The sequence below is a fragment of the Panulirus ornatus genome, chromosome 2 (genome assembly GCF_036320965.1).
Source record: "Panulirus ornatus isolate Po-2019 chromosome 2, ASM3632096v1, whole genome shotgun sequence".
Taxonomy (NCBI): Eukaryota; Metazoa; Arthropoda; class Malacostraca; order Decapoda; family Palinuridae; genus Panulirus; species Panulirus ornatus.
Window position 1 is genome coordinate 73,612,951 of NC_092225.1, and position 18,715 is coordinate 73,631,665.

General features: G+C 42.7%; 1 protein-coding gene across 1 annotated transcript in view; it reads left to right on the forward strand.

Annotated features, from left to right (window-relative positions):
• LOC139752263 (diacylglycerol lipase-alpha-like) overlaps positions 1 to 18,715 on the forward strand; it is a gene marked incomplete at its 5' end in the record, with an annotated part of 607,140 nt that overhangs the window by 432,521 nt on the left and 155,904 nt on the right. The window contains 4 exons of the mRNA XM_071668298.1: positions 4,076 to 4,177; positions 6,471 to 6,648; positions 8,871 to 8,955; positions 13,335 to 13,519. Coding sequence (XP_071524399.1) covers positions 4,076 to 4,177; positions 6,471 to 6,648; positions 8,871 to 8,955; positions 13,335 to 13,519 — 550 coding nt within the window. The remainder of the gene's footprint in view (positions 1 to 4,075; positions 4,178 to 6,470; positions 6,649 to 8,870; positions 8,956 to 13,334; positions 13,520 to 18,715) is intronic.

An 18,715-nucleotide genomic window follows, 5' to 3' on the forward strand; every position in this document is an offset into this window, starting at 1 on the left:
GGGCAGGACACAGCTACCTGACAACACAGTCTTGTGGGGCAGGACACTGCTACCTGACAACACAGTCTTGTGGGGCAGGACACAGCTACCTGACAACACAGTCTTGTGGGGCAGGACACTGCCACCTGACAACACAGTCTTGTGGGGCAGGACACTGCTACCTGACAACACAGTCTTGTGGGGCAGGACACTGCTACCTGACAACACAGTCTTGTGGGGCAGGACACTGCCACCTGACAACACAGTCTTGTGGGGCAGGACATTGCTACCTGACAACACAGTCTTGTGGGGCAGGACACTGCTACCTGACAACACAGTCTTGTGGGGCAGGACACTGCCACCTGACAACACAGTCTTGTGGGGCAGGACACTGCCACCTGACAACACAGTCTTGTGGGGCAGGACACTGCTACCTGACAACACAGTCTTGTGGGGCAGGACACTGCCACCTGACAACACAGTCTTGTGGGGCAGGACACTGCTACCTGACAACACAGTCTTGTGGGGCAGGACACTGCCACCTGACAACACAGTCTTGTGGGGCAGGACACAGCTACCTGACAACACAGTCTTGTGGGGCAGGACACTGCTACCTGACAACACAGTCTTGTGGGGCAGGACACAGCTACCTGACAACACAGTCTTGTGGGGCAGGACACTGCCACCTGACAACACAGTCTTGTGGGGCAGGACACTGCTACCTGACAACAAAGCCTCTGTAGATCTGTTGTCAATTTAGCTTCAATCACCTTGTTTACAGTATAGCCAAACATCTATTTACAGATTACGTTGTACATTTGAAAACGAAAATACGTCTTGCATCGTCTTCATATTACAGAGTAGACACATAACAAGGATCATTATACATTACTTATTATTGAATACATCTCTAGAGGGTAGAATACATTTACTACACAGATGTATCTCAACGCTGGTCCACATTAGCTGGACCGATCGACCAATCCTGTGGTGAGGGATAGTTTCTGGACCGGTGGACCAACCCTGTGGCCCCTGTTAGTGGTATGTGGGACGCTGTGTGGCAGGGGGACATTTCTTGTACCGATGGACCAACCTTGTGGCCCTTGTTAGTGGCAATGGCATAGTACCTGGACCGTTGGACCAACCTTGTGACCCTTGTTAATGAATAAATAGATTAACTGATAATGGTTTATTGGATTAAGGCAGCCATACGGCATGAATTGCACAATTGAGGTGTTACAGATGATACAGGACTGGGAGGTTATGGTTAACTAATCATGAAAGAGCTTATGAAAGATTCAGTTAGGCTGGATAATTCCATGCTTTGGATAAGTACGTGGATGAGGTACATTTATATTATGAAGATGGTAGGCATACAGGGATGTTCACAGAATGAATATTATGGTTTATATATTATGCTCTTCGTTGAATATTAAGTGATGAACAGTCACAGTAATACAGAAGTTGACATACCACATAGCCTAACTAACCGAAGACAGAGCTGTTCACTTGCATAGTTGTGCAATTGTTCATGGATTATTTAAGACGTTCACAATGGAAGGTGTAGGATTGTTCTTATATCTTGATGAACTCTGATTGGAAAAAGTTACTCGCGGTGACGAACGCTGGTCTGTTGTGGAGGGGGCGTCGAGGGGGGGAGGAGGTCTCTGTGACCGGGATGTGCCTGCAGTTTATCACCAGACTGCCATGTGAGCTGACGGTGTTGGACGGAGAGGGTGGACAGGTTCAGCGAGATGAGGGCATTTTGGTAGGTGGTGTAAGATGGTCCCAGGATGATTCAAGCATGTCCTTTTCTGCACTCTTTCTGACTGGTTCCTTTGTGTAGTTGCCGTTAGTGAGGAGGGCCAGGCTGGGGGAAGCCTTAGACGAGCTTAGGGAAGCATGGTGATGGTATACACATTTTTGACTCATCTGGTAGAGCGCTTAGTGACTTCAGTCAGGGGAGAAGGTACAGACGGTATGAGGAGATTTGATGATAACGTTGATATGTGAAATCCCTGACTGCCTGGAAGATGGTCAGGGTAGTGTGTCGTCGAGGGCAGAGTGTTATCTGCCAACCCAGGTTGATATGACCCATCACGGTCTTCGTGTCGTTGATGGTGATGTCGTTGGCCGTGATCCTCTCCTGAAGGTTGTTCATGATGTCCTGAAGGGCACTGAAGTCAGGGGAGTTAATCTTAGTAGTAAGTCCAAACTATAGAGTCGTCTACGTACTTGCAGTGGTGGTTTGAGTCCCTTGGAGCGTTCATTGATAAGATATGAGGAAGCAGAGCGACCCCTTATTGGTGCTCTGTGGTTCACCGCATGTTAGCATGTTAGTGCTAGTGATATGACGACATAGCTTCTCTAATGTAGACGGTTTGGTGTCTCCCGGTCAGGAAGTCCGCCAGCCACGAGAAGACATACCTCTGAAATTCCAGGCCGACGGCTTTCTTTATGATGATGTTATGGTTTATCAAGTCGTGCCTTTGTAAATTCTCGGTAGGCGAGTGCCACCGAGGTCTTGCGCTCTCCAAGTTGCGATAGATGACGTCTAGGAGGCTGACAAAGGTCGTGCTTGGTGGAGGAAGACTTCTCGTTTCCAGGCTGTGAAGGGTTTACTGAATCACCGGTGTCAACATAGACCAAGTCAAGCACAAAACTTTCTCAACTTATCCTGAGGACTGGAGTGATTGCAACACGGCGGAAGTCATTAAGTGACCTTGGGTTGGTAGACTGGGTAGTGGAGAGACATGTGTACGGCACTGAGACTGTTTGAAGAAAGCATTAGGTATGGCGGTCAGTGGTGTAACTAACTCGTGGGAGAATTCTTTTGTACAGGTTCATTGTAAGATCTGTGAGAGTGGTTGACCTCTTGGTTTTAAGGCCCTTATCCACTAGATATACGTCCCCTGTTCTGGGGGAAGATGGGGATGGCAGGCATGCTGGGAGGGAGCTGATGTCGAAAACCGTTGATAAATATTAGCATAGTGGATGTGAATTTAGTGTGCGGCCTCTTCATTGCTCAGTTAGTCTACATAAAGGAAGGTGGGAGAGCCTTCACTCGTCACAGCCAGTTAGGTCTTTGATTCCGTCATACCAGTGACTGATGTCGCTCACACACTGATGTCGCTCTGCTTTAAATGCTGACCATTTCTTGGGTAACAGGCCTCCTTCGCGGCTCGCACTTTGCGTCGCACTTTGTAGTGAAGTTGCTTGTGGAGGTCGTTGTTGCGACTGTTGATCGCTCGATTTCGCTATTGCATAAGTCGCTTATTGCTGTAGGGCGCTCCCTAGCGAGGAGACAGTACCTGGACCAGTGGACCAACCATGTAGCTCTTGTTAGTGGTGTATGAGACGCTCTATGGCAGGGAGACAATACCTGGACCAGTGGACCAACCCTGTATGTATGTCAGTCGAGGCGGTGGGGGTTCATTTAGGAAACAGTATCATCGAAGCTTGAAAATAAAGGATAAAGAAATTAAATGAACACGACGCTACGATCCCTCAGCAACACGTTACAATCCTTGAACATGATGGTACGATCCTTGAACACGACGTAACAATCCTTGAACATGGCTACAATCCTTGAACACGACATTACAATCCTTGAAGATGACGGTACGATCCTTGAACACGACATTGCAATCCTTGAACATGACGGTACGATCCTTGAATACGACGGTACGATTCTTGAACACGACGTTACAATCCTTGAACATGATGTTACAATCCTTGAACATAACGTTACGATTCTTGAACACGACGGTACAATCCTTGAACATAACGTTACGATTCTTGATCACAACGACATGATCCATGAACACGACGATATGATCTTTGAACCCAAAGTTCCTACCTTTGAGCATGACGGTACGACTACTGGGTACGATAACTCAGCCATCATACCCAAGGGTCGTAATGACATACCCAAGGGTCGTGCGTCGTGCTCAGGGGATCTTACCGTCGCCACAGATCCAGGCAGCTGATGACTGTGTGGGATCTGCTGTATGTGGTTGTAGGGTGAGTGTTGTTGTACTCTTCCCCCCTCTCTCTGGTACGGTGATGTGGTAGTGAGGCTCTGGTACCCCCACAGGTGTGCTGATAGCAGAGCTGGTGTGGGTCGTGATGGGTGTAGTGTGGCTCAGTCGACACTACCAGACATGCACGTCACAGGCAGCCAAGGATGCCATACTAGGTATGTAAAGCAGATCTTTTCTTCCTTCTCTCATCTTACAAATATAAACTTTACATTTTCTCTCGTGTATTCATATGTAAAATTGAATTTCATTTATCACATATTCATAATTTTCTCACAAATTTATATTGTGATGTGGATACATTAAGAGTGTTTGTATGTTATTAAGATCACTCTAAGGACCATTACAATACTTTACTGTGTACTTTACCTGTTCGCTTCATAGGGGAGAAAGAATTCTTCCTCCGTATTCCCTGTGTGTCGTAGAAGGTGACTAAAGGGGAAGACGGTGTGGGGCTGAACACCTCCCCCCCCCTTCTTGTGTTTCAAATTCTAAAAGAGGGAACAGAAAAATGAGCCAAGCGGGGAGTGCTTATCCCCTCGAAGGCTCAGGATGGGATGTCTAAATGTGTATGGATGTAACCAAGATGAGTAGAGAGGAGAAATAGGTCTTATGTTTGAAAAAAGGAACCTGGATGTTCTAGCTCTGAGTGAAACAAAGCTCAGAGGTAAAGAGGAAAAATGGTTAGGGAAAGTCTTGGGAGCAAAGTCAGGGGTTGGTGAGAGGACAAGAACTCAGGGAGGAGTAGCACTACTACTGAAGCAGGAGTTGTGGAAGTTTGTGAAAGAGTGTAAGGAAGTAAGTTCAAGTCTGATGTGGGTAAAAATGAAAGTGGATGGCGAGAGATGGGTGATTATTAGTGCCTATGTACCTAGCCATGAGAAGAATGATCGTGAGAGGCAAGTGTTTTAGAAGCAGCTAAGTGAATGTGGTAGCAGTTTTGATGTAAGAAACCGGGTATTAGTGATCGGTGAATTGAATGTGAAGGTAAGTAATGTGGCAGTTGAGGATATGACACTGGGGACATGGAGGTATTCTATATTATTAATGGAAATGATGAACAGCTTGTGGAGTTGTGTGCTGAAAAAGGACAGGTGACTGAGAATGCCTAGTTTAAAAACTGCGACATACATAAGTATACGTATGTGAGTTGGAAGGATGTTCATTGGGCATTACTGGATTATATAATAATCGATAGGTGGGTGAAAGAAAAACTTTTGGGTTTAAATATGCTGAGAGGGACAGCTGGTTGAATGTCTTACTGCTATCTTGTAGAGGCGAGGGTGAAGATTTGTCTAGGTATTCGGAAAAGATGAAACAGTGTTGGCGAGAAAAAAATGGTGAGAGTAAGTGAGCTTGGAAAAGGGACTTGTGTGAAGAAATACCATCGGAGATCGAGTGTAGAATGGCAAAAGGTGAGAGTAAATGAAGCAAGAGGAGTGGATGAGGAATGGGAGGTATTTAGGGAAGCAGTGCGAGAGATGCATGTGGCATGCGAAAGGTGGGAGATGGGCTGATTAGAAAGGGAAGTGAATGGAGGGATGAAGAAGTAAAGTTGCAAGTGAAAGAGATTGGATGTTGTATAAGAGAAGGAGGTGAGAGGTCAAGAGGAAGGTGCAGGGGTAGAAAAAAAGAGGCGAATGAGAGGGGGTGAGCGAGTACCAGTAAACTCTGGGGAGAATAAGATGTTTTGGAAGAAGTTTGATAATGTCCGAAAAACAAGAGAACAAAAGGGAACATCGGTCAAGAGGGTAAGATGGTAAGTGGAAAAATGTAAAGATGAAATGAGGAGGAGATGGAGTGAGTATTTTGAAGGACTGTTGACTGTGTTTGATGAAAAGGTGACAGATGTAGAGTGTTTGGGTCGGGGTGCTATGCGAAGTGAGTCATGGAGAGTGGTTTGGAAAGAGAAGAGGTGGTGAAAGCCTTACATAAGATAAAATGTGGCAAGGCGGTTAAAGTGGATGGTACTGCAGTTGACTTTATTATGAAAGGATGTGACTGTGTTGTTGATTAATTGGTAAGGATTTTCAGTGTATGTATGGATCATGGCGAGGTGCCTGAGGATTGGCGGAATGCTTGTATTGTGCCACTGTATAAAGAAAGGAAAGGGGGGTAAAGGTGAGTGTTCAAACTACAAAGGTATAACTTTGTTGAGTATACTTTGTAAGTTGTATGGGAGGGTTTTGATCAAGAGGATGAAGGCATGTACAGAGCATCAGACTGGGGAGGAGCAGTGTGGTTTCAGAAGTGGTAGAGGATGTGTAGATCAGGTATTTGCTTTAAAGAATATGTGTGAGAAATATGAGTCCCCACCAACTCTCAGGTCCCCATTTTACCTGCGATCTTGAACTATGTCTCCCTCCATCCCTCCCCTAAATGTACCTCCTCCCTGTAGTCGGACACCCAGATCCCCCAGACACGACCACTAAGACGCTGGTACCCCGGCAGGCATTGTGGTATGTAACTGGTGCGTGATGGTATCAGTGGTAATCACAGTTTGGTGTACGTTTGACGCGGCCGGCAGAAGCTGGGTCAAGATGAAGAGGTACCAGCGCTCCATGCGGGATTCACATTCCAAGTTCCAGTACCGCCGCTCAGGCAACAGGAACAGAAACTGGCGACAAAGGTGAGTTTAAGGAGTGACTGGCTAGGCTGGTGTCATCACGTTGACCGTAGTGTGACTGCTACAACACCTTGGCTCAGGCTTAACGAATGTCGTGAGGTGCCTGATAGTTTCAGTGCTCCGGCAGCACCAAGGCCCAGGCGGTCCAGTGCAATTTACATTGCCACACCAGAAGTGTCTTTGTTTAGATACCTGGAGTATTTGTACAAGAGACATAGGATGTGTTTTCGTAAGTTTACTTGTGTGTCTGTGCCATATTGTTAACTTTTCCGTGTCCTTAGATATATTTTTGCCAGTCTTCTCTTTGGGAGAAACGTGGATTGTGTGTCTAAACTTGTATGAGATACATATGATTGGTACACCATCTAATTACAACTGTACTATGGTCAGATTTTCCTGTGGTAAAAGTTAACATCGAGCCTCTCTCTCTCTCTCTCTCTCTCTCTCTCTCTCTCTCTCTCTCTCTCTCTCTCTCTCTCTCTCTCTCTCTCTCTCTCTCTCCCTCTCTCCCTCTCTCTCTCTCTCTCTCTCTCTCTCTCTCTCTCTCTCTCTCTCTCTCCATAAAAGAATGATTGCAAGGCAGTGATGGTTATCGCACCTCCCGTAGAGAATTGGATCGTTTTTACGATGGAAGTATTAATAATAATGATTGCCTGTGGATCCAAAAGTGGCAGCCAAAAGTGTACGACTCCCGGTGTTCTCTCTGGTTTGCCCTCCACCGTTATCAGCTGAAATAATGTTTGCATTCACCGATGCTCATAGTTTGAACAAGCGGTTTATCTAACTCTTGTTCACCTCATTCTGAGGGGGGTATGCCTGTGTGTCTGAGCAGGGTAGGGTATACTGTGGTTCTCTGGAGAGTTTGTCTTATGGTCACGTCAGTGGAAATGATGAGATGATGCGAAGGATACATGAGATCATTTTATGTTTTGAAAGGGAAGAGGTGGCTGTTGCTGGTTGAATATTACAGGAAATTTCGAGTTGGGCTTGTTTGAAAATACTGATTCCAGTACTATTGTGAAATGTGTAGGTCATATGGAGTAGACCACACAACTTCAGCCCAGTATTATCCAAAAAGTAATGGCCTAGCAGAAAAAGGTGTACAACCAGTGAAGAAGCTGATGAAGAAGGCAGTCAGAGAGGTGCAAGGGTCCTTCTCTAAGTGTGATGGATTATAGAAATGCCCCTGTTATGGGGACAGCCAGCCCCAGTCAGGTACTGTTTAGTAAGAGAACACGACCCACACTCCCCACTTCTGAAGCCTTGTTACGACCAGAGACACTGGACTCCCTGACGATCAGACACCTCTTTCAAAACACACAAGAGGCAGAAACTTTTTGATGATACAAGCTCTAAGCTATTGCCTGAACTGGAAGGGGTGAGTGTAGTTAGAATCAGTGACGGCACAAGTAAAGAGTTGAAAAAAGGATATAGTGATTTGATTGCTCTTAGATCATACTTGATTAAGTATAGTGATGGTCAGATTTACAGGAGAAATAGGCAGCAACTGACAACAGAAAGTCCAAATTCTCTACAACGTGCCATTGGTTATGATGAATTAACTGATGTATGTCACGAAGGAGAAGATGCTGTGACACCAGGAGTCAACAGTAGACGAGCTGAACTGGAAGAGGTGACAGATGCAGTGGACACAAATGGGGAAGGTACACCAAAGAGGAGTAAGCATGATTCCAGTGAGGTCAGAACATCTAAAGGTATACTAGTACAACCCTCTAAGAGGTTACATCTATAAATGTACGATGTAAAACTAATCTTTGTACTTTGCATATCTATGAATAATGTGGTTTATTTGTTTTTTGTTTGTTTTGGGGAAAGATATGATGATAATTATTTAAATTTATATGGAAATTATATTTTCTATGTGACGCTATATCAGTTCTTTGTTGCTTTTGTAGCAGACAATAATATCATATTTCTTTTAAAAGGACTTGTCATGATGCACACGATTAAGGTGCTTTTCTGTATTGTTGGAACAACAACAGTAGCTTGTCACTCCTGGAAACGCTTGTTTCTCTCAATCCCTCTGCCTTCTTCACCTTAAAGCCACCTTGACATGGCACTTATTGCAATCATGACCAGATGCTATACAGATGTTCCAGGTTTCCCCATATTATACCTCCAGTCACTGGAATGGGTTTTCCCTCATCCTTCCCGTTCTGCTTGGTCTCGTAATCCCTGACGACATTGTTTTCTTATGGCATCAGGAAGGTGTTGCGGGCTTACCAGGACAGCTGGGACCACCGATGTCGGCTTCTGTTTTGTTGTATGGGCAAGTCTGACGACACTAGGGTAAGTCTCTAACCCCACTCACACCTAGTAAGTCTCTGACCCCACTCACACTCAGTAAGTGTCTGACCCCACTCACACCTAATAAGTCAGTGACCCCACTCACTCGGTAAGTCTTTGAACCCACTTACACTCTATATAAGTCTCTGACCCCACTCACACCTAGTAAGTCTCTGACCCCACTCACACTTAGCAAGTCTTTGAGCCCATTCACACTCAGTAAGTCTCTGCCTCCATTTACACAAAGTAGGCCTATACCTTCACTCTCACTTCACCCTTCTACTGACAGTTCCTCCAAACCTACCTGGCCCTGTTTTACCATGATATTGTACAATATGTATGTAATATTTTGTTTAAGATAGTTTGAATTTTTATTACACATGTTTATTTTGTTATTGTCGTATTTTGTCGTCTGTATGAATTATCAGGCAGGAGGTAACACTGTATATTTGGATGTAGTGTACAGGTTCATGGAATTGATATTACACAGTTTCAGTTTAATGAACCAAGATGGAAATAAGTTTTAAAGAGTACTTATCGTTCATCAGCTGTCTGTATCGTACATCTGATTGGCATCAAACAGCAGTAAGAATATAAACAAAGTCCAGATTCTCCATCTTTATTTCCTTTTTATGAGATGACATAACTTATAGCTGGAATAATCCTTAGCTTAAGTTTAGGCATGGATCACTTGCATTATGTATGTATGAGTACCGTACACCTCCGCTTTAACCCTTTCATTGCATATTCATTGTTGTCTTGTATATTCACAGTGTCATCGTCTCAAAGAAATACAAAATAAAAGTTTTCCCCATACAGACTATCTATGTATCATATATAGCTGAGGAAAACACCCATAAAAATTGGTATACTTTCCTATAATTTGGGATTGAATTCACGGCATAGATCATGTATGCAAATAGTAGTATATGCTCATTATGTCTTTTATGTGCGCGTGATTTCCTGCTGTGTACTGCTAAACATATTACACGCCTCTGGTTTTTCTACAAGGCGTCATTTCATACATCCCATCCTTATCATTTTCAGTTTTTTCTTATACTTCTCCGCATTATTTAAGTATTTACTTATAAGTTACACAGACAGGACGTTGCTTACACAATAAAACAAAACAAAAGTTTCTCATCTGTAGGATAAACAATAATACAAAAGAAATTTTTTACTGTAATTTTAGTTAAATTGTTTTTGCATAATTCTCGTTTTCTGCAGTGGTAACATAGTTACACTTTCATTGATGGTTTACGGGTAACGTGTGCATTATTTTTACAACTGTGGTGTTTGGTTACTGGTGACATATATGGATGAGATGTGGAATCATAACATAATTGGAAATTCAAATAAGGGCTACCATAGTGGCATACTGTATTTAAAGGGTTAAACTATCTTGAGGTTAGATTAAGATCGCAGTTTTTATAGGCATGTCTATATAATTAAACATTAATGTAATTTCGTTGTTTTGCACACTTGAGCACAGTGAAGTGGCGGAAATTTATAGCAGTCATTACCATATATATGTACTGTGGCGAATCTGCCCTCACCTTGAACAGTACCAGTAGCAGCAGAGTGCACAGGGCTCGCTTCACCTCACTTAGAATCTAAAACACAAGTGAATTTCCTGCATAGGTCATTGAAACACACCAAAAATCTGCTTAGTTATATACAAATGAAATATTACAACAATAATCTTTGTCATGTATAAAACAATAAACAGGTCGATTTCGTAAAAAAAAAAAAACTTTCATAGCATTAAATAAAAGATTTCCAAAGTTCAGAAATTGTTCACATCCATGGTGTTTGTTTGCCATTAACACAATGTTTGGTAACTTTCGTAAGTCACAACACACTGAGGGCAGTGAGGCCATACCTTAATATACCAATCAGTTTACTCGTTCTCATAATTGCCTTCGTCTATAAACTTCTCTGTACATTAACTCTTACACCAACACCACTTTGTCACACTAAGTCCTGCTCCAAGTCTAACTCCTCGACATATTAATCTGCCTACCCTAGTGTATTATCCGCGGTTTAGCTACAGCTTGGAATTTTCTATGCCACTCCACAGCATTGGGTAGATCTTACCTGGCACATCTCTTCTCCCTAAAAATTGCCTTGGCCTCATTGCCGGTGTATATGACACAAAATGGCAGCCTAGAACCTGACGCTGTACAGCTCTGTGGGTATTGTACGTTCACTGACAGCCACCTTCCCTAGCACGACGCCGAGTCGCCAACACTCTGATTCCTGTCAAAAATTCACACTTATCCTCTGCCAGGAATTCCACATATCATCAAAACAATCTATGACTCTCTGTGCACGTATACATTGTTGTTAAACTACTCAGCCACATAACTGTTCAAATAACAGCAAATTTTCCACCCTGTAATGTGCGTGTCTTTACTGTAGACACCACCATGCACGTACCTCAGGGACCTGGCTCTTATTTGGATTCTATGGATGTCTTCAGTTCTTATGTCAATATACAAGGCGACTGAAACTGTAAAAGAATAAAAAAGCATGCCTGTAGAGTGCATTAATGTCTAGTTTATCTTATTATTCATGCATTCCGGTGCATGAATAAGGTGGGTGAGTTCAGCCTTCTACATACATTTAGGGGTTAAATTAGTGTTGCTGAGATGTGTTGCGTACATGATTTCCTACTTCCATCTCTACAGACACATGAACCCACTCTTTATTTTCCCGACCAGTCAAAAATACATGGCGGTGATAAGATCATCTGTATAGGTTTTTGTTTTTTTTCCTCAAGAATACATAATGGTATTGAGATTTTTTTCGCAAGTCTTTTGTCTTTGATTTCAACGTTTTACAATACTATTGAAGTATTATTCCACTCAATATTTCTCCGATCCCTCATGCAACCTACCACTAAGGAGATGATTAGCATCGAGTTTTAGAATCGTAGCGCATAATCCCATTCCATTGATGAAAACGAAGATACCAGACCTATAAAAGAGGTATAGTTCCATTTTGATGCTTGGTATTTTTTTTTTCAAGCTGTACTGTTAGGTTCTTTATATCAGTGGATAATATGAAGTCGCACATCAGCAGGAAATTTAAATCAGGGCCCAAACGTTCACACTAACGATGGTGGCACGTCATATCATCACCCTGCAATGGAAATAGTAATTTGAATAGGTCACTATTTTGAAAGACTTGTTTTGTAGGGCTTAGTGAAACATACTAATAGAAAATAAGAGGATGAAAACAGGATATTAGTATTTAACTATCAAACTATTAACCACTGTTCTCGACATTTGGGCGCGGGACCCCGGGTTATTAAGTCAAGCAGCGCTTCACGAACTACACAAACAACCTTCCGTCATCCAGAACAGATCGAATGATCTTAACCTTGATAACCCTATGTCGTGAATCCTAAGGTAGACTGATCTAATACATCTAAGGAAATATAAGCCACACGGGATTCTACAAAAAAAGATGTGAAGGAAGACTGCTATTTGAGGGTTTCCCAAGCGAGAGTAATGACGCTGGGAAATACCAGACAGGTAATCAAGACCCACGTAAAGTGTGTTACTTTAAGAAACCAGTGTCCTTCAAGCATACCACCCAGATGATAAGGTAAATAAGAAAAGACATGGAGTAGGACAACGAAAAGTGCAAGAAAGCGATATAGATAGATCTAGTGGACAAACTTGCTCACAAGCAACCTGTTTTGCTCAGTCTTTAACTTCTTATGCCAGTTTTCCCTCTGATATTCCCATTTCTGATATTTTTGTTCATGCTTCTTCTCCTCTTAGATTTAAGAGGAAAGTTCTTCAAGCTCATTGGCCAACTCAGCATAATGATAATCAAAATCATCCATCTTGGCCTGCATGATCTGTGCTGGGGGGTAACTAGTTCCTCCAACAGGCTGTCGTCCAACACCTCTTGACGCCACCGTGTTAGATCCATAGTGGTGGTGACATAATGCAGCACAACACTAACACATATGTTAGTAGGAAATGCAATTTGTGGTGTGTAGGTGTGTACATATTAATTAACCCTTGAAATTCTTTGAGACAGGTCCCTTCTTCGGACACCAACTATCAACCTTTTGAAAACGATATAACTAGTACAATTTTTTATCATGTCCGTGAATTTGATTCAGTGTGCCCAAATGTGTAAGTAAGGTTTCACGAGAAAATGATTATAGAATGATTGCTAGAAATGGTCTTGGCCGAAAGTTAACTATAGAATGACTGCTACTTAGAGTTTAAGCCGAAGCTTAGGATAATGGTAAACTGAGGTGGCTTAGCAAAAAAGATTTCCCCGGGTTAGTTTTTTTTCGTTTTTTTTTTTTTTTGCCTATTGATCTACTTTGGTCGGTCTAATGTTACCCTTCTCAACAGAATTCCTTCAGTGATATTGCACGGCTCCTCAGTGAATTTTTCCGCGACTTAGATGTTGTGCCCTCTGATGTGGTGGCTGGCCTTGTTCTTCTAAGGAAATACCAGAAACTCACACGCCAAGAAATTGTTAAAAGCAGCAGAAATGATGTCTATGAGTTTCTCTCTGGTGTCCCAATCACCCCGAAGTAAGTATCACCCCAAGGTAAGTATACCGGTTGTTAAAGATTATACTGTTTGAAAGATACATGTATTTGCAATCAGGTTTTGCCATTTCCAGGCTTTTATGTAAACTATGGAATTTCATTGTTCACTATCACCCCAGGGTAAGTTTATCAACTACATTTGTGGTTGACATAAGCACCTAAAATGTTTTTTTTTAGTACGTTGCCCATTTCCCGCGTCAGCGAGGTAGCGCCAGGAAACATACGAAGAATGGACCATCGACTCGCACATGTATGTACATAAACGCCCATACACGCTCGTATACATACATATATACATAACATATATATATATATATATATATATATATATATATATATATATATATATATATATGTTTATATATTCATACTTGATTTCATCCATTCCTGGCTCTAACCCGCCCCAAAGGAAACAGCATCAATACCACCTACTTCAGCGAGGAAAAGACAAGGCCCCATTTGTTCACACTCAGTCCCTACCTGTCATGTGCAATGCAACCGATACCACAACTCCCTATCCACATCCAGGTCCCATAGCCCTTTTCATTGTTTACCCCCAAAATTGTAGTCTTCTGACAGCACATCGAGCCTTTAAGTAGTATGAGCACTCCCCGTTTGACTTCTGTTCCCCAGGTCACGCGGGTAATACATGAGAAGTATTCTTTCTTCCCCAACCCCTGAGTTAGTTGCTGTAGGTAATTTGGTTTATTGCATAAATAGGGAATGCCTGTATGTGGTTTCAGTGCATTACACATGACAGCTAGAGACTTGGATAGCAATGATGTTTCCTGTGGGGTGCGGTGGTGCTGGAATGGATGAAGGAAAGCAAGTACGAATATGTACATGTGTATATATGTATATATGCGTATGTATATGTGTATATGTTGATTTGGATGTTAATGTGCTGAGAGGGATAACTGGAGGGGTTTCTGATCATTATCTTGTGGAAGCGTAAATGCAGATTTGTAAAGGTTTTCAAAAAAGAAGAGAGAATGTTGGGGTGAAGAGAGTGGTGAGAGTAAGTGAGCTTGGAAAGAAGAGTTGTGCGAGGAAGTACCAGGAGAGATTAAGTGCAGAATGGAAAAAGGTGTGAGCAAATGACGGTAGAGGAGTGGGGGAGAAATGGGATGTATTTAGGGTAGCAGTGATGGCTTGCACAAAAGATGCCTGTGGCTTGAGAAAGATAGGAGATGGGCAGATTAGAAAGGGTACTGAGTGGTGGGATGAAGAAGTAAGATTGTTAGTGAAAGAGAAGAGAGAGGCATTTGGACGATTTTTGCTGGAAAATAGTGCAAATGACTGGGAGATGTATAAAAGAAAGAGGTAGGAGGTCAAGAGAAAGGTGCAAGAGGTGAAAAAGAGGGCAGATGAGAGTTGGGGTGAGAGAGCATCATTAGATTTTAGGGAGACTAAAAAGATGTTTTGGAAGGAGGTGAATAAAGTGCGCAAGACAAGAGAACAAATGGGAACATCGGTGAAGGGGGGTAATGGGGAGGTAATAACAAGTAGTAGTGAAGTGAGGAGATGGGGTGAGTATTATGAAGATCTGGTGGATGATAGAGTGGCAGATATAGGGTATTTTGGTCTGGTCGGTGTGCGAAGTGAGAGGGTCAGGGAGAATGGTTTGGTGATCAAAGGAGAGGTTGTGGAAGCTTTGCAGAAGAGAAAGCTGGCAGGCGGCAGGTTTGGATGGTATTGCAGTGGAATTTATTAAAAAGTGGGTGACTGTGTTCTTGACTGGTTGGTGAGGATATTCAGTGTATGTATGGTTCATGGTGAAGTACCTGAGGATTGGCAAAATGCATGCATAGTGCCATTGTACAAAGGCAAACGGGATAAAGGTGAGTGTTCAAATTACAGAGGTATAAGTTTGTAGAGGATTCCTGGGAAATTATATGGGAGGGTATTGATTGAGAGGGTGAAAGCATGTACAGAGCATCTGACTGGGAAAGAGCAGTGTGGTTTCAGAAGTGGTAGAGGTGTGGATCAGGTGTTTGCTTTGAAGAATGTATGTGAGAAATACTTAGGAAAACAAATGGATTTGTATGTAGCATTTATGGATCTGAAGAAGGCATATGGTAGAGTTCATAGAGATGCTCTGTAAAAGGTATTAAGGGTATAAGGTGTGGGAGGTAAGTTGCTAGAAGCAGTGAAAAGCTTTTGTCAAGGATGTAAGGCATGTGTATGAGTAGGAAGAGAGGAAAGTGATTGGTTCCTAGTGAATGTCGGGTTTGCGGCAGGGGTGCGTGATGTCTCCCTGGTTGTTTAATTTGTTTATGGATGGGGTTGTTAGGGAGGTGACTGGAAAAGTTTTGGAGAGAAGGGCAAGTATGAAGTCTGTTGTGGATGATAGGGCTTGGGAAATGAGTCAGTTGTTGTTCACTGATGATACAGCGCAGGTTGCTGATTCGGGTGAGAAATTGAAGAAGTTGGTGACTGTGTTTGGTAAAGTGTGTTTAAAAAGAAAGCTGAAAGTAGATGTGAAGAAGAGCAAGGTTATTAGGCTCAGTAGGGTTGAGGGACAAGTTAATTGGGAGGTAAGTTTCACTGAAGAAAAACAGGAGGAAGATAAGTGTTTTATATATCTGGAAGTGGATTTGGCAGTGGATGGATCCATGGAAGTGGAAGTGAGTCAGGGTGGGGGAGGGGGCGAAGGTTCTGGGAGCCTTGAAGAATGTGTGCAAGGCGAGAACGTTATCTTGGAGAGCAAAAATGGGCATGTTTGAAGGAATGGTGGTTCCAACAATGTTATATGGTTGCGAGCATGGGCTATAGATAGGGTTGTGTGGAGGAGGGTGGTTGTGTTGGAAATGAGATCTTTTAGGACAATATGAGGTGTGAGGTGGCTTGATCGAGTAAGTGATGATAGGGTCAGAGAGATGTGTGGTAATAAAAAGAGTGGTTGAGAGAGCAGAAGAGGGTGTATTGAAATTTTTTGGTCACATGGAGAGAATGGGTGAGGAAAGATTGACAAAGAGGATATATGTGTCAGAGTTGGAGGGAACGAGGAGAAGTGGGAGACCAAATTGGAGGTGAAAGGATAGAGTGAAAAAGATTTTGAGCGATCACTGCCTGGACATACAGGAGGGGGAAAGGCATGCAAGGAATAGAGTGAATTGGAACGATGTGTTATACTGGGGTCAACGTGCTTTCAGTAGATTGAACCAGGGCATGTGAAGCGTCTTGGGTAAACCATGGAAAGTTTTGTGGGGCCTAGATGTGGAAAGGGAGCTGTGGCTTTGGTGCATTACACATGACAGCTAGAGACTGAGTGTGAACAAAAGTGGCCTTTGTTGTCTTTTCCTAGTGCTGCCTCGTGTGCACACGGGGAGTGGGGTACCATTTCATGTGTGGTGGGGTGGCGACTGGAATGGATGAAGGCAGCAAGTATGAATATGTACATCTGTATATATCTATATGTCTGTATATATATATATATATATATATATATATATATATATATATATATATATATATATATATATATATATATATGTTGAAATGTATAGGTATGTATATATGCATGTGTGGGCGTGTATGTATATATATGTGTATGTGGGTGGGTTGGGCCATTCTTTCATCTGTTTGCTTGCGCTGCCTCGCTATTACGGAAGACAGCAACAAAGAATAATAATGATATAATAATACATAGGGATAGGGGAGAAAGAATACTTCCCACGCATTCCCCACGTGTCGTAGATGACTAAAGGGGACGGGAGCAGGGGGTTAGAAACCCTCCCCTCCTTGTATTTTAACTTTCTAAAAGGGGAAACAGAAGAAGGAGTCATGCAGGGAGTGCTTATCCTCCTCGAAGGCTCAGATTGGGGTGTCTAAATGTGTGTGGATGTAACCAAGATGAGAAAAAAGGAGAGATAGGTAGTATGTTTGAGGTAAGGAACCAGGATGTTTTGGCTCTCAGTGAAACTAAGCATAAGGGTAAAGGAGAAGAATGGTTTGGGAATGTCTTGGGAGTAAAATCAGGGGTTGGTGAGAGGACAAGAGCAAAGGAAGGAGTAGCACCACTCCTGAAGCAGGAGTTGTGTGAGTATGTGATAGAGTGTAAGAAAATGAACTCTAGATTAATATGAGTAAAACTGAAAGTGGATGGAGAGAGATGGGTGATTATTGGTACCTATGCGCCTGGTCATGAGAAGAAAGATCATAAGAGACAAGTGTTTTGGGAGCAGCTGTGTGAGTGTTAGCAGCTTTGATGCACGAGACCGGGTTATAGTGATGGGTGATTTGAATGCAAAGGTGAGTAATGTGGCAGTTGAGGGTATAATTGGTATACATGCGGTGTTCATTGTTGTAAATAGAAATCGTGAATAGTTTGTAGATTTGTGAGCTGAAAAAGGACTGGTGGTTGGGAATACCTGGTTTAAAAAGAGATATATATATATATAAGTATAAGATTGTAAGCAGGAGAGATGGCCAGAGATCGTTATTGGATTACATGTTAATTGATAGGCACATGAAAGAGAAACTTTTGGAGGTAGATGAGCTGAGAGATGCAACTGGAGGGATGTCTGATCATTATCTTGTGGAGGCAAAGTTGAAGATTTGTAGAGGTTTTCAGGAAAGAAGAGAGAATGTTGGGGTGAAGAGAGTGGTGAGAGTAAGTGAGCTTGGAAAGGAGACTTGTGTGAGGAAGTACTAGGAAAGATTGAGTGCAGAATGGAAAAAGATGAGAGCAAATGATGTAAGGGGAGTGGGGGAGGAATGGGATGTATTTAGGGAAGCAGTGATGGCTTGCGCAAAAGATGCTTGTGGCATGAGAAAGGTGGGAGGTAGGCAGATTACAAGGGGTAGTAAGTGGTGGATTGAAGAAGTAAGATTGTTAGTGAAAGAGAAGAGAGAGGCGTTTGGACGATTTTTGAAGGGAAGTAGTACGAATGACTGGGAGATGTATAAAAGAAAGAGGCAGGAGGTCAAGAGAAAGGTGCAAGAAGTGAAATTGAGGGCAAATGAGAGTTGGGGTGAGAGAGTATCATTAAATTCTAGGGAGAATAAAAAGATGTTTTGGAAGGAGGTAAATAAAGTGCATAAGACAATAGAACAAATGGGAACATCGGTGAAGGGGGGTAATGGGGAGGTAATAACAAGTGATGGTGAAATGAGGAGTGAGTATTTTGAAGGTTTGTTGAATGTGTTTGATGATTGAGTGGCAGATATAGGGTG